This window comes from Rhagoletis pomonella, unplaced genomic scaffold (genome assembly GCF_013731165.1).
Source record: "Rhagoletis pomonella isolate Grant_MI unplaced genomic scaffold, Rhpom_1.0 Rhpom_scaffold_00004, whole genome shotgun sequence".
NCBI classification, from domain to species: domain Eukaryota; kingdom Metazoa; phylum Arthropoda; class Insecta; order Diptera; family Tephritidae; genus Rhagoletis; species Rhagoletis pomonella.
In genome coordinates this window covers 23,586,953-23,609,332 of record NW_023458558.1, presented here as the reverse complement: position 1 = coordinate 23,609,332, position 22,380 = coordinate 23,586,953, and the positions used below count along the sequence as shown (strand labels likewise).

The 22,380-nt window shown below is 34.5% G+C and overlaps 6 protein-coding genes across 7 annotated transcripts in view; 4 read left to right on the top strand and 2 right to left on the bottom strand.

Annotated features, from left to right (window-relative positions):
• Positions 1–22,380, top strand: part of LOC118737262 (mycosubtilin synthase subunit C) — a 196,019-nt gene that overhangs the window by 822 nt on the left and 172,817 nt on the right. Inside the window, exon 2 of the mRNA XM_036467664.1 lies at positions 14,683–16,088. The gene's annotated coding sequence lies outside the window, so the exon portion shown is untranslated. The remainder of the gene's footprint in view (positions 1–14,682; positions 16,089–22,380) is intronic.
• LOC118738153 (neuromedin-U receptor 1-like) overlaps positions 1–22,380 on the bottom strand; it is a 57,084-nt gene that overhangs the window by 407 nt on the left and 34,297 nt on the right. The window lies entirely within an intron of this gene.
• Positions 19–3,464, top strand: LOC118737266 (3'-5' ssDNA/RNA exonuclease TatD-like). The gene is made up of 5 exons (XM_036467668.1): positions 19–392; positions 855–1,203; positions 1,484–1,595; positions 1,999–2,168; positions 2,231–3,464. The coding sequence occupies exons 1-5, from the start codon at positions 167–169 to the stop codon at positions 2,367–2,369; spliced, it is 996 nt and encodes a 331-aa protein (XP_036323561.1). The 5' UTR covers positions 19–166; the 3' UTR covers positions 2,370–3,464.
• LOC118737267 (isopentenyl-diphosphate Delta-isomerase 1-like) lies at positions 3,633–4,709 on the bottom strand. Its single transcript, XM_036467670.1, has 2 exons — positions 4,317–4,709; positions 3,633–4,258 (listed from the first exon to the last, which is right to left on the bottom strand). Exons 1-2 carry the CDS (start codon positions 4,638–4,640, stop codon positions 3,800–3,802), a joined length of 783 nt encoding a protein of 260 aa, XP_036323563.1. The 5' UTR covers positions 4,641–4,709; the 3' UTR covers positions 3,633–3,799.
• On the top strand, positions 4,973–6,164 carry LOC118737272 (AP-2 complex subunit sigma). Its single transcript, XM_036467677.1, has 3 exons — positions 4,973–5,116; positions 5,179–5,328; positions 5,560–6,164. Exons 1-3 carry the CDS (start codon positions 5,114–5,116, stop codon positions 5,833–5,835), a joined length of 429 nt encoding a protein of 142 aa, XP_036323570.1. The 5' UTR covers positions 4,973–5,113; the 3' UTR covers positions 5,836–6,164.
• Positions 7,834–14,590, top strand: LOC118737269 (ras-related protein Rab-1A). Of its 2 annotated transcripts, XM_036467673.1 has the most exons (6): positions 7,834–7,988; positions 8,057–8,211; positions 13,100–13,220; positions 13,298–13,345; positions 13,435–13,662; positions 13,733–14,590. In XM_036467673.1, exons 2-6 carry the CDS (start codon positions 8,198–8,200, stop codon positions 13,928–13,930), a joined length of 609 nt encoding a protein of 202 aa, XP_036323566.1. In that variant the 5' UTR covers positions 7,834–7,988; positions 8,057–8,197; the 3' UTR covers positions 13,931–14,590. The 2 variants fall into 2 exon arrangements, with proteins under 2 accessions (XP_036323566.1, XP_036323565.1); XM_036467672.1 differs by having other exon boundaries at positions 7,834–8,211.

Below are 22,380 nucleotides of genomic sequence, written 5' to 3'. Positions count from 1 at the left end.
AATTAATGTGCATTTGAACATTTTCACTGTGTGTTGTATTAATACAATTGTTATTTCGTCATACCTATTTTCGTCAAGTCAACGTGCAAGCGACACTCAATTCACTGATAACAAAAACGTATTCTTCAAGTTGTGAAACAATACACAAATAACCAACAAAAACGACATGGCACAATCTTCTGTAGCTGGCACAGCCTCTTCTGCCGCCGCTGGCGCTGGTGTGACGATTCCAGTCGACACTACTGGTGCCTTGGATATCGGTGTGGATATGAATTTAGTGGATATGAAGCACTGCTTCGAAAATCTCATAGTGATAGATGCGGGTGCGAATCTAACAAACAAAAAATATAGCCGTGATCTGGAATCAGTAATACAACGAGCAAAGGATGCGGGTAAGGTATAATGATATTGCCACAAAGTTGGCGTACATACTTGACCGTACATTTATGTATATGTAATTTATTTATGTATACGCATATAAATTAGCGTATAGTTGTGTTTTCAAGAAGATCTTTTGCGTTTTTCTTAGATAAGAATGTTGCGCCCTGTCATTCGAAGACTACTCTTAGTCATATCTGTATGCACCTATGTACATATGTATACCTACTCTATATATACCATAGTAACACACCCATTTATATGCACAAATATGTAAATAAGTAATTGTTCAGAAATATGTATCCCTATCTGACCTCAAAGATCTGTGAGAAGTCAAAGTTGTTATACGTAGATATGTAGGTACCTACATAGTTATTGTACATATGTACATACATATTATTAATTCCCATATGACTTAATGCAATAGCTGATTTTTATAATTTTCAATACTCATTCAAAATTAAATATTTCAATAGGAGTTCAGAAAATCATGGTTCCAGGCACATCGGTAAAATCTAGCAAAGAAGCGCTTCGTCTATCACGAATTTATCCCGATATAATTTATTCGACTGCTGGCATACATCCACACGATTCCAAATCGATTGTCGAGGAACCGAACACTTGGTTCGAGTTCGAGCATATTGCGGCTTCACAGGAATGCGTCGCTATCGGACCATGTGGCTTAGATTATCAACGTGATTTCTCTGAGCCAGAGACCCAAAAGGAAATTTTTGAAAAGCAGATACATTTAGCTTGCAATTTGAACAAATCTCTGCTTATACATGAGCGATCCGCCCAACAAGATGTACTCGATATCCTGGATAAGTAAGTTTTTATCCGCAACTGTTATTATACGCCAAGCGGCGATATGTATCTACATATCGATGGTCTTCTGCAATAACGGCAAAATTCAAAAAATAAGAACTTATAATTATATATATTATATAAATAGTAAGCATTACTAAAGCGAATATTAAGGATTAGGCAAGGATTAGAGACAAGAGTCACTCAACAGTAGTAATGGATATTGTTTTTTGAATTTTTAATTGTGTCGTTATTGCAGAGGACCATCGATATGAACATTTCTCTGCGATTAAATTTACAGATTCGAGACTTTACCACCTATAATCGTAAGAGGATTCATGGGAACGGCCGACGAAGCAGTCAAATATCTAAATAGGAGATTCTATATCAGTTTAACTGGTTATTTATGCAAGGTAAGATAAATTTTAGAGAAATCCGAGTTATTCCGTAAACAAATATTTTAAAGCATTAATTTTTATCCGACAAAAAAAACAGTTTAGCAATTCGTCGGAATATTTTTTGTATGTATATGCATATGTAGGTTATAAGATAACTTTGGATCACGTGAACAGATGATAATTTATTTTATGCCGAATTTCTACTAGGTATTGAAACGACACAAAATTGGTGGCATTTAAGATATGCCAAGTGGAAATGAACTTGAACGTTACGGCACTGCTTTTTTTTAAGGCTCAACTTTGTCATTACAATTTCTAGCATTTAAAGCCTAGTGGAAATTCAGCATTATTGGCAATAATTTTACAGATTAAATTTACAAAACAACTAAATGCAATTGTTTTTTTTTTTACGTTACAGGACAAATCAGATAGTGGAGTACGCAAACTCTTAGAAAATGGAATTCTTCCTATCGATAGACTGCTCGTCGAAACGGACTCGCCGTTCATGTACCCAAATACAAGAGCTTCCAAGCTGCCGCAACATGTTAAGACTGGAATAACGGAACGTTCGCTTTTATATTTACATAGGTAGATGTACCAGACAGATATTTACATAGGAATTATTCTTTCAATGGACTGATATTTTTCAGGTACTGCACCTTTCAACGCAACGAGCCTTGTAGTTTGCCCGCCATTGTAGAAATGATAGCTGCTTTTATGAAGAAAACGCCCGAAGAAGTAGCTTTAGCTACGGCATTCAATGCATTGAAACTCTTTGGCCTATCCTAAAAGTTAATGGCTGTGATATTACTTATGTAGACTGTCATACAATTGCTTAGTGCGACAAAATATCACTTAAAGCACATGCTTTCCAACCATAAAACAAGGAGTGAATTTATGCATATAGAGGAATCCAAAACGAAAGTGCCAAATTTTTATTTGTGGTAATATAGTGTTTTGTGAAAATTCCTTAATACGCTATGAACTACAAGACTTCAAAAGTGCCTTAAATGAAGTGCGAAATTCGGCAAACGGCTGATAATAAAGCAAACGATAAAAAAAAAATATTTTACTAAAAAGAAAATTATGTAATTAACGAATCGACACTTATTTATTATATATTACACATACATATGTATACCTACTAACAACGACGTGTTTTTAAAGCGCATGCAAATTCGTAATATACTCATATTAAATCAACTGAAAATTCGAATACACAAGTCGACCTATTAGTGTTAGTTGCAACTACATAAAAAAGTATATTTTGTTTTTAAGAACGTAAAACTAATTAGACTGCAAATTAAATCTGGATATTCGGTGAGGATATGGTTAGTAGGAATCGACCAGAGTTCCTTCTCGTGGAAAAACCCCTAACCGTGAAATGTAAATGAACGTACATACAACCATCATATACATATTTTTACACCATAAAAGCCAATTACGGAAAAATGCTTTCGTAATATTGGGGCGTATTCTTGTTTTCGTATGATTCGAAAATTCGAAATTTTTGTGTAGAAAATTATAGGAAAATTTCAGGATTTTCGATTCGTACGAAAACAGGGTTACGCCTCGATATGTTCATGTAGACTTTAATAAACACTTAACTACAGTAAATCTTAAATGAAGAATTTGTTTGATATGCAAACTATTTATTGACATAATCAAGATGTGCCTGCTTCAATGCCTTTTTCTTAAACCGTTGATCAAACTATGCATACAAATGAGTGCTTCGAAACTAGGAGAAAAATGAACAAGTCAAGCTGCAGCTGATTTGTTTTACTATTTTATTAGATTTTTTACGCCAAAACCTGTAAATATTTATAGTTCATTTTGTTCGTTATTTGTTGTTGTGCTGCGAAATGTTTATTGTGCTTCGCCAACTAATAACACAACATACATACATAAACGATAGTTATATGAATAGCATTTAAGACAAAAGCAATGTGCATGGTAACACAGTAAATGTGATCATTATTGTACTCTATTGTTATTTACATACATACACATATACAGATGTATGCTTACGACCATAAATAAACAAAAAAAGAGAAAACTTAAATGGCTTATTTTATTAATCCCGTAACGATAATTTTAATGAATTCTATTTCTTAAAGCAAACTAACAATCAGGAGACCACTCTAGTCAAAGTGCCGATCAAAAATTTCTTTGGTGTTTCCCGCCGCCTATTCGATGATGATGAAAAGATATTCCATTGTTTAGGTGAAGCGATGTATGAATTTTGTATCTTCAAACTTTTTTAATTGGTGCAAATTATCCCACCATTCCTTAAGTTTATGCTTTAGGATCAGTCTAAACCAAGGTGTCATTGGAGCATCGAATTTGTTCACAGCCTTGTCAATTTCATTACGCTTTACGAAGCGCACTTCGCTGACCTCATTCTCATTCGGATTGAGATCGACATCCTTTTGCAGGAAAAGTATATAATCGATTTCATGTTCACCCCACACACCATCACCTGTGTTGTGGTAATGTATGCGCGTCAAATAGTGAAAGTTTTCTGGTTGAATTTGTTCCGTTGGAATGCCAAGCTCATAGTTAAGCCGCCGCTGAGCTGCTCTTCGTATTCCTATCGCATTAGCTTCTTCCCGCTCCAATTCAATGTCGTGCAGTGGATGACTACAACAAGCGTTTGTATACGTGTCGGGGAATGTAATCTACAAAATAAATAATATAAATAAACTCTCCAATAACAAATGCAAAAAATGAAGCTACCTTGTGTACGGAACGGCGTTGCACAAGCATTTCTCCCTTAGAATTGAAAAGGAAGACACTGAAAGCACGATGTAATTTGACCGCTCCAGTCTCTCCATTCACTCGATGACAATCAGCTTTACTGCTGGCGCCAATGGCGTTATCATTCGGATCTACCAAAATGCAGTTCTCCTTGAGCGCTAGTGCCTGCTGGGCATCATGTACTCCAGTCATGGTGCTAGATTCTGGCGTTGCTGCCGCTGCTGCTGATGAACAATTTCTAACCCATATGTGCTTATGAAAACCACGGAGAGCCGATCCACGTAATCTTGATAACACTATCATTGTTTCCTTCAACGAAATGCAAATTCAAGTATTTAGTTGATTGAGTTCATTCTATTTTGGTACATTGATCATATGGTTTACATGGTCTGCAGAGTTGCATTCTGTAGGTATAGGATTAAAATTTATTGTGGACTAGATATAAATCGAAGAAAAACCTAAATCACTTGAAAATATCAGCAATGCACTGCATAGGTAAATCCTTATTTACATTTTATGAATGAATAGTTTCGATCTGGGTCATTCTGATAGAAATTGTTTATATCACTGCATGACCGACACTTTCAAGGAATCCACACGGATTTGAACGAACTGGATTGAGCAATGCGCATAAGGGTTAAAATAAAAGCAACACTGAATTGGCAACCCTGTTGTGCGTAATGATACAAAAAAATCAGAGAGGTTCTTTATCACAATTTTGACCAATTTGCTTGCTGGAGTATTGGGGAAAAGGCAAAATAAAATTGTTGAAAACTATGGTAAGCAAACAGCGAAACGCCCCTCAGAAATTGAAATTGGATGTAATTATTTGTTTTCGCAGATACGGTTCATTTTGATACAAAATCGTGCTGGTAAGACGCGTTTGGCCAAGTGGTATATGAATTTTGATGACGACGAAAAGCAGAAGCTGATCGAAGAGGTGCATGCAGTGGTGACAGTACGGGATGCAAAACACACAAATTTTGTCGAGGTAGGTGATGAATATAAAATTCAGGCTTTTGACACTTTCAAATAATATAACTTTCTTAACCTGTACCCACGAATCTGAGCGTGGGGAGGGAAATGTTAAATGCCAACCCAAATTTATGTGTATTCGGTCGGTGTAATTATTTGGAATGTCTTTTATATATTGAAATTGAGACTGCCAATTACTCTAGATTATACTTAGTATGTATATTATTTAATATTTTCTCATTCACAGTTTCGGAACTTTAAGATTGTGTACCGCCGATATGCCGGACTCTACTTCTGTATCTGCGTTGATGTAAACGACAACAATCTGTGCTATCTTGAAGCGATACACAATTTTGTGGAGGTACTTAACGAGTACTTCCATAATGTATGTGAATTGGACCTTGTATTTAACTTTTATAAAGTTTACACGGTAGTAGATGAAATGTTCTTAGCTGGAGAAATACGTGAAACGTCGCAAACAAAGGTGCTAAAACAATTATTGACGCTGAACTCACTGGAATAAAAACTGCTGCCATCGATGCATTCCATTAAATAAATGTGTTTATTCCGAAAATTAAGTACGTTTCAGGCGCAAGGATAATCCTACCTATGATTGGATATTGGAGTTTATGATGGTCAATCCATCAGTTTTCGAATTTTTTTCACCGCTTCCCCTTTCCATTATATTGATATGTTACCCAGCATACCTTTCTGCCCATTTAAGAAAAGTAATTAGTATTTGTTAAAGTGCTTGTAAAGTTATTGTAGACATAATTATTAATGAACATGTATTACTAATATGTTCTTACTCAAAGTCACACTGATATTTAAATAAAATATATAAATAACCAAATTAAGGCGTTTATATATATTAGATATGTACATATCGTCGTTTAAACTACAAAACCGCGTATCAACAAAATGCAATATCGCGTATGTGAGGTTCCATAAATTATTTTCTAGAGAGTAAAAACACTCACATTTCAAAATGGTTATTTTTTTTATAAAGCAATCGCATTTTTGGTTAGTATGTTTCAGGAAGGATTGAGCCAAGAGCTTGTGTGAGCAAATCCAATTTTTGGCAAACAAGGTTTTGCGCAACGACAATACGCGGTTTTGTACTGATATGATAATGATGGTTAACCGGCAAGTAGTGATAACCAGACATTGAACAACCGGCCCTAAACGACGATATGTATGTATATTAAAAGAAAATCTGTATACGGAAAAGGAAATTTTGATGCGAATTATGTTTGTTCAATGTCAAGATTTTTCGACCTGCATAAATCTGTACATATTGCACACCGTCTTCAAAAGAGTCACAACTCAAAATTTGTAATATTTGAGATTTGCGCTAAAAATGTACGCAGAGCTTTATTTACCTTTAAGCAAATGCTGGAGCAAATGGTATAGCAGTGCAACGTATACACTGTATCGGAGTATCGATATCGATAAATATTGGTCTAATGGTGGCCACAACTACAGTCAGTCAATAAAGTTTAGGTACAGCGATTTTTTTACAATACGGGCAACTATTTCTTAAATATTTTATTTTTCGATAATTTTGTATAAAAATATGATCAATTCTACAACAAAAAACCCAAAAATCAGAGTTCCAAACCTTGTGTAAAATTAAGGAAAATTTGGCAAAATTTCATTCAAATATTGCACTTTTTATTTACGCTCTCTAGAAAGAAGTTGAGTATGCAGTTTTTTAGCCCACTAAATTTTAATATAACAAAGTGCAAGTTTGTGGTGGCTAGGACTTAACATTGATTTTTATGAATTTTTTTTGTTGAAGGTGTCGCTCATTTTCTCCATATAAAATAATGTTTGATAATTTTTTTATATGGAAAAAATGTGCGACACCTTCAACAAAAAAATTTCCCAAAAATCAATGGTAAGTCCTAGCTTCCTCATACTTGCATTTTATTATACTAAAATTGAATGCGCTAAAAAACTGCGTACTCAAATTTTTTCTAGAGAGCGTAAATAAAAAGTGCAATATTTGAATGAAATTTTTTTTCAAATTTTCTTTAATTTTGCACAAGATTTGGAACTCTGATTTTTGGGTTTTTTGTTGTAGAATTGACCATATTTTTATACAAAAGTAATTAAAATTAAAATATCTAAAAAATAGTTGCCCGTATTGTAAAAAAATCGCTGTACCTAAACTTTATGGACTGACTGTATATTCTTTTTGACAAAGAACGAAAATGTATAACAAAGAACGTAAATCTATACGACGCGACACCTCGTTACCAAAGAACGTAAATCTATATATATATATATAAATTTACCTTTGCTTTGGCCAGATATTCTCAATTGTGTTGTGTCAAATTGTCTTATGTAAACGCAGCGTATTGTGGCAACCATTAGACCAATATTTATCAATATCGATACTCCGACTACTCCACTCGTTCAACTGATGTGTCAGAAAATTGTGCTATTTTGTGTGTGCGAGCGAGACAACAAAATTAAATTGATTGCGTGGAAGCGAGCGAATGCTAGTGAATTTTCTTCATCGTCATTTGTTCGTCGCCATTGTTCTTTCGTCGTCGTTGCTGTCGTTGAAAATCATCGAACGAAAAAATAAAAGTTACAGCATTCAATTGCAATATTTCTTAATAGAAAACAAATTGTTAAAAGGCAAGGAAAAGTCCAAAATATTAAACAGTAAGCAAAAATATTAGCAGCCGTTTGTTTCAAAGGAAAAAAAAAACAAATATAACTCTTCGTTGAAGTGAGATACAGCAGTGGAAAGTGTGGCTCGGCTGAAGAAAAAAATCATTTGATTAGCGCAGTAGAAGAAAAAAAACAACAGCTCGAATTCGTCTACGAGCAGAATATTTGAAAACGTTTTAGGTTTTCCCGAAAAAGCAGCTATGAATCCAGAATAGTAAGTGCAAATAAATAAATTTTAATTTTTATAATGCATACATATATATAAGCTTTTAATATTTTTGCGACGTCATTTTTTCATTTCAATGAATATGATGTCGCTCAATTTCGTCTATCCACGCCGTTGACGCCTTACCTACACTTCTGCTTCGAATATTTCTTCGTGGCAATCAGTACTCATTTGTGGGGAGTGTTTACGCTTGATTCAGGAATTTTATGTGGAGATTGCATTTGATGCAATTATATCGTAGTTGGCATTGGCAGCCGTCCAATGTACAATGCAATTAGAAATAATTGTTATTAACAATATCTCCGAACGGCTTCAAGTGGTGAAGTTATATAGTACGGAATTATGGGGCGGATGAGTCACTTGTTAAAGAGAGATCCATTGCTCCTCTCTCGTACATAGCTGTTCGCTCAATCATAGACTGCCATGGCTTCACAGCGAGTATTAACAACCTATTACTAGCCTTGCAGCAAACACAGTTTTAAACGCCATGAACCAACGACTAGGTACTTTGTTTGTTTTGTTGGTTCATGGTTTCAAACGTTTGAGAAAAATGTATTCCACAATTTGATATCAAATGTTTCTCTCAAATGATTTTCAAATTGAAAACGAGGTTTAAATTTTGCATCTTAAATTCATTTGAGGTTGATTTGAAGAAAGATGGCAAGTGTCAAACGATATAAAAATGCGTATTTAAATAAAAAGTTGTAAGAATAAAATTAAGATCAATTGAAAAAAAAACAATGAATAGAAAAAAACTTTCAAAGAGAAAGCCCACAAATAGTGGATTGGCTGTTTGCGCGGTATGAAGAAGCTGCGGGCTTTCAATATCTACGAATTTATTATAAATTACTTTATCTTAATTTTTTTTTGTTATGTACATACGTATGTACATCGCGAAGAAAAAATAAATATGAAATATACATTTCCTATAATAAATTTTATATCCACATTTGAAGTACAATTGTTTGAAATTATTTGAAATTGATTTGTAGATAACCATACTCTCAAATGGAGATAAAACCATGATAAAAATATTTATAATAATAATTATAATTTTAATATTTGTATCATTAATAAAACTCCCCTTTTTATTGAGAAAGCTGTAATTTTCAAATCATTTTCAAATGTTTGACATTTGAGAAAGGCTTTGATTTCGAATCATTCTCAAATGTATATCAAACCTAATTGTTTGCTGGGCTGCCGCCAGAGGCAACATGTAATTTTTAATTTTTGTCTTGGTTTTTATTAATTTCGAAAAAGCATTTGAGAAGTGAAGAACAAAAGCGTGGACAAACAAAAAAATATAACAACAATGCCATTGTTAATATGTTGGAGTAGTTTTGTGCTACTCTGATGTAATGCAGGGATGGAGTATATGGTCCTGCTCTAGGACATCGCCATGTTAATTGGACCATATTTTTTATATGAATGTGGTTAATTTTGGAGTACTCCTTGGTCCTTAGGGAGTACTCTTTACACGCATGCATGGAGTAGTCGCGATTTTTGCAGGGTAGGGTTTACACCGGACAATACTGTCATGACAATAGCAATACCCTGCCAGCATATTCTATTGCGGAAGTTACTTATTCGACACGACATTTCTGTAAAAATCATGCCGATGATATCGTTTTTTTCGAATTCTTATCCGCTCTCGGGAAGAACTGTTCCACCAAGACGTCACGTCTTTATGATACCAAAGGGATAGGGCAATTAGGAACTATTTCGATAGGAATTACAATAACTTGTCCGAAAAGGACTGAAGTGTTAAAGAAAATTTTTCTGTTGGTTAAGTTTTTGATAAAACGTAAAGGAAATTTAAGGTACCTTGGAGCTTGCAACCACAGCAGCAGAATTGCTTACGTTATTTTCATTCTGCATTCGGCTTTGATTGCTAGAAATTCCAACTAAACATTTAAAAAATCAGTTCCAAAAATGTATGGTAAAAAGGCATTAACATCTTTTTAAAATTTAAAAGTAATTTTATAATTTTTTGTTATTCGAATATGATTGCTTGCACGTTAACTGAAAAATAAAAAAAGTAAGTGCGCCTGGGCCACACTGGAGAAGTGAAACTTACGTTACATGCATATCTATTTTGTCTCATAACCAATCTGCTTTTTCTTAACGTTATATTTTTCGTCTTTTTTCTATCTAGATCCCTACCTCTACCCCTGTTCGTTCTAATTACACTTATTTTATTCTGTTTTTCTTTATCTTCATTTGTATATTTATACTCTTTCGATAACAATATCGATAGTAACATCCAATAAAATATCGACTACAAAACCGACGAAAATATTGATAACAAAATCGACGAAAAATTCGATAAAAATTTCGACAGCAAAATCGATAACAATATTGGTAGCAAAATCTATTAGAAACTCGATAAAAATAACCATAACAAAATCGATAAAAATATCCATTACAAAATTGATAAATATCGATAACCAAATCGACAAATATCGATAAAAATATCCATAACAAAATCGATAAATATCGATAACAAAATCTATAAAAAATTGATAACCAAATAGATAAAAATATACATTACAAAATCAATAACAAAATCGATAAATATTGATAACAAATCGATAATTATCGATAACAAAATCGATAAATATCGATAAAAATATTGATGACAAAATCGATAACAAAATCTATAAAAATATCGATAACTTAATCGATAAATATCGATAACTAACTCGATAATAATCAATAGCAAAATCGGTAAATATCGAGAAAAAAATCGATAAAAATATCTATAACAAAATCGATTATGATATCCATAAGTTCCGAAAATATCGATACTAAGATTGATAACAATATCGATACAAATTTCGATAAAGAAATCGATAAAAATAATAACAAAACGGATAAAAATCTCGATTATTTTATCGATAAGTCCAGAGAATCCCGAAAATCTCTAAAATCCCAAAATGGTTACCAGACTGAGTCTCTGTGTCTCTCTCTGTATTCTTTTCTCTTTAATTACCTTTATTTCAATCTTTCTTCCCCTATCTTCATCTTTACTTTTATCGGTACCTCTTTGTCTTTGCTTTTATGTTGTATCATTTTCTTCATCTACATATTCCCCTTCACCTTTGCCCTTATATACATATATAAGTAAAGTGATTAAAAATACCTTGGTCTTCATTACCTTTACCATTTACCTTTACCTTTACGCATCTTTGTTTTTGTTTTAATTTTTACTTTTGCCTTTATCATTTTCTTCATCTATGTACGTAGTCTCCTTTACTTTCATTCTTGTATTGGTCGTTTTCCATTCTTTAACCTTTTATTAGCAAATTTTTATTAAATTAATACCATATACATACACACAATAAGCACTTGTTTCAGCCCCAACCATTTCCGTTGCACCATTTCCTTTGCACCACTTCCGTGTGCAATTTCCGTTGAATTTGCCAATTTACTCCCAACCAACCAACCGCCGCTAAAGAAGTTTCACTTCAAAAATTAGAAAACAAACATATAATTTTACTTGATTCAGTCTATTTTCAAATCGTTTGTGTTGCAAAAAAAGGATATATTAATTTAAATTATAATAAGCAAATCAGCATACATATTTTATTGAGTTCAAAAAAGCATTAATGAAATATCAAAATTGTTTTTTAAATTACAAAAGTAGTTGCGTTCCCCAACTTTTCTGGGTTGAAACCTGTAAAACTGTCACAAAGCAAAAGAAGCCAGAGAACCGAGTACGGGAACGCTTTCTGGTAAAATCCTGTAAATTCTTGCAACTTCTTGCGAGTTAGGGAACGCAACTAGTACTTTGCACAATGTATGCAAAGTTTTTATACTCGGGCGCACTTGTGCACAACGCATAACGGTTCGCATAACAGTTGTTTGTAACAGCCAAAACGAATCGAGATAGATATGGACAAATGAATACATAAATGATCAGAATGGAAAGAGAAGTCGATTAAGCCATGTCTGTCTGTATGTCCGTCCGTCTGTTCGTCTGTCCGTGTACACGATAACGCGAGCAAAAATTGAGATTGCAAATGGGCGAAATCGCACTGTAACCTCGCCCACTTCCCATATAACGGTATTTTCAAAAAGAGCAAAAACTGCGATATTTCAGTAAATATTAGATGCGAATTTTTGAAAACGTGTATCTCGGTAACCTATTTATCAATTTCCACCAAATTCTGTGCACTTAATAACCTTGGTACGGAAAGGTAATTTGTTGAAAATATTCAAATCGTTCTAAAATTACACCCGCTTCCCGTGTAACGGCAAATTTCAGAAATACGAAAACACCAATATTTCAATAACTGAGGACGCTAATTTACTTTAAGTTAGTCGTTACAACAATCTCCTAACAATAAATGAGACTGCTATAGACTTATAGGAATTGGGCATAGCACCGCCCACTTTATAACTAAAAAAGTTTTACCTTCTTCGGAATTCGAATATTCGGTTTATCCGGATAGCTGGAAAATCCGGTTGAAGTTCCCATTCCTACTCTACGCTTACTTGCTATGACCCATATTAAACGCCATAGTAAAAATACTATCTTCAGCGGTCGCGAATCGCTACTTAGGTTGCACTGAACTCAAGTTAAACGTGAAAAGGAACAAAAAATAATTGAAAATGAAATGCGACACACAATAAAAAGCGTTTTGAGCATTTACTCCATTTATTTTACGAGTAAGAACAGGACTTAACTGTACAGCAAATAACAGGTATACACATAACATATGAATATTCATATTATCTATATCCTTGAACTGAAATAATTATTGAAACTCCAATAACTACTCGCCCCATTTTACTAAGAAAATATGCTTTCCACTGTTTTATTTTATGTTTTATAAATTCTTTTAATAACCTTAAACTAATTTTTTGCTTCTAGTGATTACTTGTTCAAATTATTGCTTATCGGCGACTCGGGCGTAGGGAAATCGTGCCTTCTCTTGCGATTTGCCGACGACACATATACAGAGAGCTATATTAGCACAATCGGAGTGGATTTCGTAAGTACAATTTTTTTTTAAGATACACCTGAAATAATGTATGTATGTATATTTATAAAAGTATTATTGCATTGCAGAAAATTAGAACCATAGAATTGGACGGAAAAACTATAAAGTTGCAAATCGTAAGTAGAAAAATGCGTTATTCTACTCTTTGTATTTCAAAAAGAACTTATTGGAGAAATAAACAAAATTTGTGTTGTCTTTATAACAGTGGGATACCGCTGGACAGGAGCGTTTCCGTACAATCACTTCATCGTACTATCGTGGTGCTCACGGTATTATTGTCGTCTACGATTGCACAGACCAAGAGTCTTTTAACAACGTAAAACAATGGTTAGAGGAAATCGAACGATATGCTTGCGAAAATGTGAACAAGTTGTTGGTAGGCAACAAGTGTGATTTGACTACGAAGAAAGTCGTCGATACAACAACAGCTGCGGTAAGTTTCCTCATACACATTTGAGTTAATTAGAAGATGCATAAGTTAATGTTGCTTTTTTACATATTAGGAATATGCAAACCAATTAGGCATTCCATTCCTTGAAACATCAGCCAAAAACGCAACGAACGTTGAGCAAGCTTTCTTGACGATGGCTGCCGAGATAAAGAATCGTGTTGGGCCGCCTTCAAGTGCCACTGAGAACGCCAGTAAAGTTAAAATCGATCAAGGACGTCCAGTGGAAAACACCAAATCCGGTTGCTGCTGAATAACTCCGATTGTGAAAGCATATACACACATTATTTTATTATACTAAAAACAAAAAAAATTGAAAATAAAAAAAATCACAACAAAGATGGTGATGATAAAGAAGCAAAGGATTATGCTGTAGTAATAATGATGATAATCTATGGTAACGATAATGACACGCATGTTAAGGGAACACAATTTATGTTGATAACAACAGAGCAACAACAACAATGATTCATAAGATATAAAAAATCAAATTTTTTTAAATACATACTTAACAAGAAAGAGTAATGTTATGACGGCGAACCTATAAAAAAAAAAAACCACAACAAACTGCGCGGAAAAAACTTTAAGTAAGATACTTGTAACTAATGTTTAAATGAAACCTAAATGTAAACAAAAGCGTAAATAACGAAGAAATGAAAAAATAGATGCGGGAAGAAAGCAAAAGTGTGAGCGTATCGTAGTAATGGAGATACGATGTAGTGTCTTTTCGGGCGTCGGAAAATTCCCTACCATTTTATAATTATTAAAAATCCATAGTATATACAAATTTGTGTTTATTAGTCAATTTGGTGGTCCAGCTAACCACTAATGGTGCATGGACAACCAAATTGCTGGAAATATTAGTTTATTACCTTAAATAAAAGTACATACGACATACGCAATTTAAATGAAATTAGTAAATTGGATGGTGTTTGTATTTATGTAATTGCAATTTGAAAATTTATGGAACAAATAGTGTACAGCGATGTGAACTAAAAAAAATAGGTGCTGCGAGAATATTTAAAATCTTCTTCAGTAATATGATGGTATGCAGGCAAACCTTGTTGAAGCACTTTATTCCACTCAGCACGGAATGGTTCTCTTTGAAGCCTAGACAGAAAATTAATAAAAACACAACGCATTATTATATTTTTTTTTTGTAATATGTACATATTTATTTCATTTTGCACTTAATCCACTATGATTATTTTACAAACATGTGTTTAGGAAACCTTTACAAAGTAACATTTATATAACATTTTCATCCTTGGAGGTGCTCAGTTAAACCGAAGATAACTTCTATATACCAAAAACATTATTGATTTTATGGTTTATCAGTCTTACCAAAAATGCATTTACCGCATTGTTCATTAATCATCGCATAGAATTTAAAATTTCTCATTATTCTTCGCAATTGTTTAGATATAATTTCTCTCTGCGCAATTTTCATCACTTTCCAGTGGGCATGCAGTTGTCACAGTACTTCTAGTTATATCGATAATGGCGGCACCTACCACAGATCGTGACCCCATAACTGCCCTAGGCCCGATTACTGACAGGCTACTACTTCGGTCCGATCCTGACGATGTTGAAATGGAAGAGTTCACCACAAATGTTGATTCACGTTTGAATTTGGGACGACGCTGGTCATAAGTAACTGACGTTTTGACCTCCATTTGCCGGCGATTGGTTGTTGTTGTTGTGGCAGTAGTTGTTGCCCCCTTATTGCCACGTCCAATAACACGATCCGTGCTACCTCCGCAGCAGGAAATGATCAAGCGCCAGAATCCAGTACGGAATTTCGAAGACATAAGATTGTACAGTATAGGGTTTAAAGCCGAATTTAAATACAACATTATACGGCAGAAATATAAAATACCATAATAACCATCAATGCCAAGACTTGCGATGTCCTTCGTAGGTGCAGTGATAACCCATAATGTGAATGCACGAAATGGCAAAAGGCAAATAAAAAAACTGGCGACTACGGCAACCAACATGAATATCACTTGTTTGCGATGTTTTCGCATACCGGTGCTAAGTTGTTGGGCTCCCACACCATTGGATGTCATCGGGAGTGGTAGTTTATTTATCGATTGATGGCGTAGAATAACCGAACTTAAACAGGTGGTGGGCGGCACGTGAGCAGCGGTGGTGGGGCGATGAAAGTCAATGTTGCGACGTAGAAGTTTGTAGGCGATTGCAGCATAGAGCACAACCAACACAATGAAGGGCAGAACAAAGAAGATTGTAATGCAAGTGATAAAGTAGAAAGCCGACCAAAAAGTTTCCGCTGATGTGAAGCATACAGCCACCTCAGTGTCATCGTAATAAAGTTCCATACGAAAGGTAGCGATTAGTACGATAGGACTACCAGAAGTCGGAAAAATAAGGATATAGGAAACGATAAGGTTAGTAAATGTGAAATAAGAAAGGAGTTACTTTCAGTTGGGCAAAGTACAAAATATGTTAAAAAATGAAAGACTTACAAAAAAATGGATGCAATGATTATCTATGTGTGTATAAGTTCAAGGAGAACAGCAAATCTTTCAAATCACAATTGACAACAATATGTATTGATTCATGCTTTTCTAACGAAACTTAAAACCGTGCTCATACTTAATTGCATTTATATACATACATACATATTTATATGTAAATTAATTTAATTGGGTTTTGTTTATTTGCATTTTACAGTGCATTGCTCAAAAGCATACCCGAGATGGATTCTAACGAAAAAATAAAGTGTTTTAAAGTTCACCTACCTGTACTGTATGTACATATACATATATGTACATTAGACTGTCCCAAAAAACCAAGATTTTTTTTTTATTGCATACCCCGTAATTTTATTGGTTTTGTATTAAACTATTTTATGGAATTCGGACCACGACAACCCGTGCCGACTGCAGATACAGTTATCATAAGTTTTTTGCATTTCGCGAGACTTTACTCTGCAATATTAGGGCATAATATTTAGTAAGTCTGCGTTTTTTGGCTTTTTACCAGGTAGTCGGGATTTTTTCCAAAGAATCATGAACTCAATTTCCAAACGTTTACACTAAATATGGATATATGAAAGAAAAATTCAAAACAAGATTAATTATAACTTTTGTTTTCGTTTATCCTTTGGAACATGAAAAATGTTCTTTAAAAATATTATCCTTCAAGCCTTTAATTTTGAATGCATTTCGAAGAATTTCAGCTTAATTTATGTCCTATAAAAATGTGTATATAAGGATATTAAAGGATACAAATTTCAAAGGATATCTTTCATAAAACTTATGTAAATTCTGACGTCCTATTAAAAATTTAAAGATGCAGATTTACTATAAATGCGTGGTAATTCTTTAAAATATCGTAAAACGGAGGGAAAACGGCAAAGTTTAGGTTTTAGGCACTATTAGAAAAAGAGCATAGTTATAATCTACTTTTATTGTTCTCCATTAGAATCATTTACAATCACATACAAGCTACTTTCCAGACCATTTATTTTCAGAGATAGACGATATCTATAAGATAAACTTCTTTAAATACAGATTTTACAGTTCAAAATACAGTCCGCTTCACTTCTTTTTTTTAAACCGAGCTTTTATGTAGGTATCAATCAGGGAAGCTTCTCTTTAATTACATTTCGAGGACTGAAAAATGTTGAAGAAATTTTGCGAAAAAGGGGCATTTTATTAAACAACACGATAAATCTGCTGGTGCCAGTAAATATACCACTTAGGGTCAGTTTTAGTTTAAAGGCCGTAGTTTAAACTAATATTAAACGCCCGATCTGGCTGGTTTAAACTAAGATCAGCCAATCGAATGCCTGCCAACTTTAAACTGGCCCTTAGGACCAGAGTTTAAGCTTAGATCCCTTAAACTGCATTTCTATTGAACAGCGGAAAAAAACAATCGAAGGACGCCGACCACAAAACTCGTTTTCAGGCGGTGGTGGATGAGTAGCAGGCCACCCAACACAATGATGCGAGAAACTGCATCATTCAGGATGAGACTGAAAGAGTCTAAAAAAATGTAGGTTTTCTGCTGACCAATCAGGTGCAGCTACTGCATCAGAGTCTCGGCGTGGCTTCAGCGAGGTGGCGAGAGATAGCAGGTGGCGCTTATAGGTGCGGTTTCCAACAAGGTGAAGCTGGTGTGTGACAAGTGGGAGGACATTGAGGCATGGCTGTCTCAATTGGTCATGGACAAGTCCTGGGAAGAGTTTTTGTTAGACTAAGAGTCGTTGGTTCATGCATGCTTCGTACAAGGATTGTAAACGCTAAGCTTGGCAACAGCGAAGTCATCAGGCGTCCTATACGAAAGATTCCGCAAGGCGGTGTACTGTCAACGCTGATGTGGCTCTGCGTATTAAACAATATGCTTCTACGAATCAACAGAGATGGGGTTACAGTTTTCACGTACGCGGACGATGTAGTGATTATGGTATCGCTCTGTTCTTGTGCTAAGTATTTGAGAGTCATTCTTACCCCGAAATTAAACTAGAAAACGAATTGTATTCATGCAAGAATATTATAGGTAAGAAGTGGGTGTACAAGGCCCAGCATACGGTTCGCTGGTTGGGTGGAAAGAGACGAATTACATATACCCAAAGCTAGGAAGGGTACAGATGTCAGCTTGCATTGCCCAAACATTCACAAACATCTGCCCGTCGCTTCACTTCAAGAAAAACTTCGAAACAATCGAAATGAGCTGTTTTTAGGTGAACGCTTCCAAACATCTATTTTTACGGGCGACTCAAAAACGAGTTATGTCATTGGGTCGTGGATTTTTTCAACCGACCTCCAACTTGGAAAGTCTACTTAAAAAGACTACCGTATTAGACCAGTGCTTTTTAGGCAAAAGTCTTGGCCATCAAAGAGGCGTGCAAAATAATTTTAGCCTTGGAGCTAGCAGGGACCCGAATAGCTATCTTCTCTGATAGCTAGACGCCGATTAAGGTACTCGGCTGTGCAAGTATCACATCCTGCACAATAAAACGATGCAAAGGCTACGTTACGGCTTTAGCTGATAGCTATGTCGTTGCACTGTTCTGGGTACTGGAGGTATAGCAGGATTCATGCCAACCAGATGGTCGACGAGCTAGCCATAAAGGGGTCGGCTCTGGATATGTGATTGGCAGAAGTGATTATTGTGCCCGTGAGCTTCATCGAGAGCCGCATCTCTCAGCACTGGAGAAAGGTGGCCAAAACAGTAGGTGGAAAAACTTTCAGTCCCATAGGGTCGGTAGGAATCTTAGGTCCACATATTGCGCAAAACGCTCTGCGACTCTCATAAAACTGAACAGCACGGATTTATCCCGACTAACTGCCGTCTACACAGGGCACTTGGCAGTGGGAATCCATGCTGCAAGACTGGAACTCAATACTTCTTGTCGTACTGTAATTAACCAGATGCAGACGAAATAGTGCAGTTTTGCTTTTTGTCGTAGTTTCTTTTTTTCTGTGGTTTTAAAACGGTGTACATATGTTAGTGCTAATATTAAACTCGCCAAACCAGCCAACCAACCAACCTAATAGCAATTGGGTATATGTACATATCGCAAAACCGCCTATCTTGCGGCACTAAAATTTCACAGGAGAGCGAAAAAACGGTTATTCTTTGAAGGCATTGCCTTGATAGGCGGTATTTTCTCTAGCTTTTATTATACAAATCTCTTGTTTTAATAACGATTTAACGATTTTTATGCATGAATATCTATGCCTGGAGTTCAGGGTTACCAAATCTCATTTTTCCCACAACCGCGATTTAGGCGACAACGATTCATGACCAAATCTAATTCCTTAAAAACCCTATCATAACCTTAAATTTATGAAAATATGAATTAAGCATGAATTAATTTATTCGGTTCAATAAACTCTACAAACCATTTAATACGTGCAACATACAAAAGTATGAATGTACTACTTGAAGTACAAGCTAGATTCCCCATTACTCGCCAGTACATATTTTTTCTTTTCTCTGCACATATATACATACATACATACATACATACACACAGTGTCGGTCATATCTATAGCACCCCCATTTCAAATTGATATTGCTTGCCACTTATATTTATTTATTTATTCTTTTTTTCATTTTTATTAAACATATAACCCAAGTTTAAAACTATGAAAACAACTAAAAAAAATGCATGAGTTGGTTTGTCATTTAATTCAATTTGTTGTTATGCTATATACATATGTCTACAATATTTGATTTTCGGTATTACCTAATGTATGTGTTTTTTGTATTCTTGTATATTTGTTGTAATAGATAAAATGAGCACTATCCCTGAGGATACTAAAAAAGTTTTAGCGAGACGTCAGTTAAAAAGAAGAAACAAGTTGGTTTATTCGCACCAAAACTCAAAAGATCAGATTATGTAGTCTATAAACATAAAATCAAATAAATTTGAACTGATTGGACAAAAAGATAAACACAGTTTATTTTTATATGGAAGAAAACCCCAACACCTTCGGCGAAACAAATTCTAAAAAATCAACATGCACATTATCAGATTAAGGGCCTTATTCTGTATCACGAACGATAGGCAAAACGAACGATTCGTCTGCAGACGACAACCTCTCTGATTGCGATTTTAAACTCTATCGGTCGTCTACGGCTTGCTTTTCATACATTACGTTGCAATGGTCGGTCTCGGTTGCATTTAAACCGGCTCAAATGATGTCGCCGGACTAATTTTTGAAGCATTCCTCTGCAGACGAATGGTTCGTGTTGCCTATCGTTCGTGATACAGAATAAGGCTGTAAAATTGTATGCGCTATAAAACTGTGTACTCACGAAAATTCCAACACTTCTGAGAAAAAAGTTTTATATTTGGGTGAATATTTCATTGCATTTTCTTGTGGTTTTCTACAAAGTTTTAAACTTGGGTTAATATGTTTTTTTTTTAGAGAATGAACATTATTTTAATTGAAAAGAACATCTCTTTGAAGGGGGAAGGGGGGTGCTATTGTTTCGACCGACACTGTGTGTATACCGACGTCACATTGATAAATCTTCGTGGTGGTTAGTAAACAACAATTACAAAAATTCAGGAGTATGAGAAAAACTAATCAAACTGAAGTCATCCATATTATGTGGATTTAGCTAAAATTCCCAACAATAACAACAAAGTTGTGGTCTCGTAAATGTTCTGTGAAATATTTTGGGTTGCTGGGAGCATTACATAACACATACATATGTAAGTATCTGTGTAAATACCTACATATTTACGTATTTGCAGTTTACATGCAGTCGGTATGCACATACATATGTATGTATGTACATTTAATGGATGTCCTGCGTTGAAAATTATCTGACACATTTTAAAATAAATTGACATAAACGCACATATGTATGTATACACACACATCCATTGTATGTATGTATTTGTGCTGGGCAAAAAATTTAAGTGAGAACTCAATAAAACTAAATTTTATTTTTGTTTCAATAATCTACATGCATAGCATTTAAGTTAATGAATACATTTGCCATTACAACGGACATCATATGTCCGTCAAATAATATGGCCTTAGTGAAACGCGCTGGGTTGGATGGTGCATGTAGAATCGCCCACTTATTCCGAAAATCGAGTTAATATTTTATTCTATGAATAAGTTTTCGAGATATTTTTTATTTACCGTTACTCAGCTCAAAACAAAAAGTGGTACCACTTAATCGCATATATCTTACGAAGCAATTGAACAATCTTAATATGAAATACGAATATGAAAATCATAAACCGTATATACATCACTTTCCGATAGGACTTATAGTTCCTTAGAAATTCCGGCAGGTTCTGCAGGCTCTGCAATTCATTTCCGAGTGAATTTCAGTCAAGTTCGCTTTGAATTCAAATTGACAGGGGTTGAAATTCAATTGGAAGTGAGTTCCAGAACCTGCCCGATTGATTAATCACTCCAGTTTTTTTTTTAAGCAAAAATAAAAAAAAATAAAACCTTAATAGGAGAAAAATTAAAAAAAAAAAATATATATATTCTGTGTCAATGTTTTGCACTTGTGTTAAAGCCTGTTCTATTAAAAAAAATCAAGTTACTAATGAAGCAAATCGATTGATAAATAAAGAAGTAATGAGTGGTCAAATGAACATGCGCAAAGATTTAGTGTATGAAAAATGAGCAGGAAAGAATGTTACTCATACGCCATGTACACCTGCTGAAAGCTTGATTATTTTTAATTTTTTCATTAAAAAACTAAAAAGTGTGGAATTATTACTTAATTTGTCGGAAGCTATCAGACCTATCGAAAAGTGATATACAGTATATTTTGCTTTGCTGCCTTTATGCTTAAGTGCACATTTGAGATACCTGCCCTAAAATGCGTATCAGTGGCAATATTTTATTTATTTATATGGAAACTGCTCCGATAGATGCATTCAACATACCTGCACATTAGAGATACCTGCCTTAAAAATTGTGCAGCTATTATCAATTGTCAAAGAAAGTATTACGTTTACCTGCAATGGCCCTACACTTACCCTAATTTGACAAGCTTTTATTTATTTTTCTCATCTCGAAGAACAACGAAAACGGCTATAATTTTATGTAGGTATATAGATAATTAGATATCATTTGCAAAAAATTTCGCTTTCAGTATTTCTGCGTGGTAGGTGCTCCTCCACATTATTTGGTTTCATAGGGATTGGGATACCTTCCTCATTGAAGTTGCAAAGAAAATTCGCTTAAG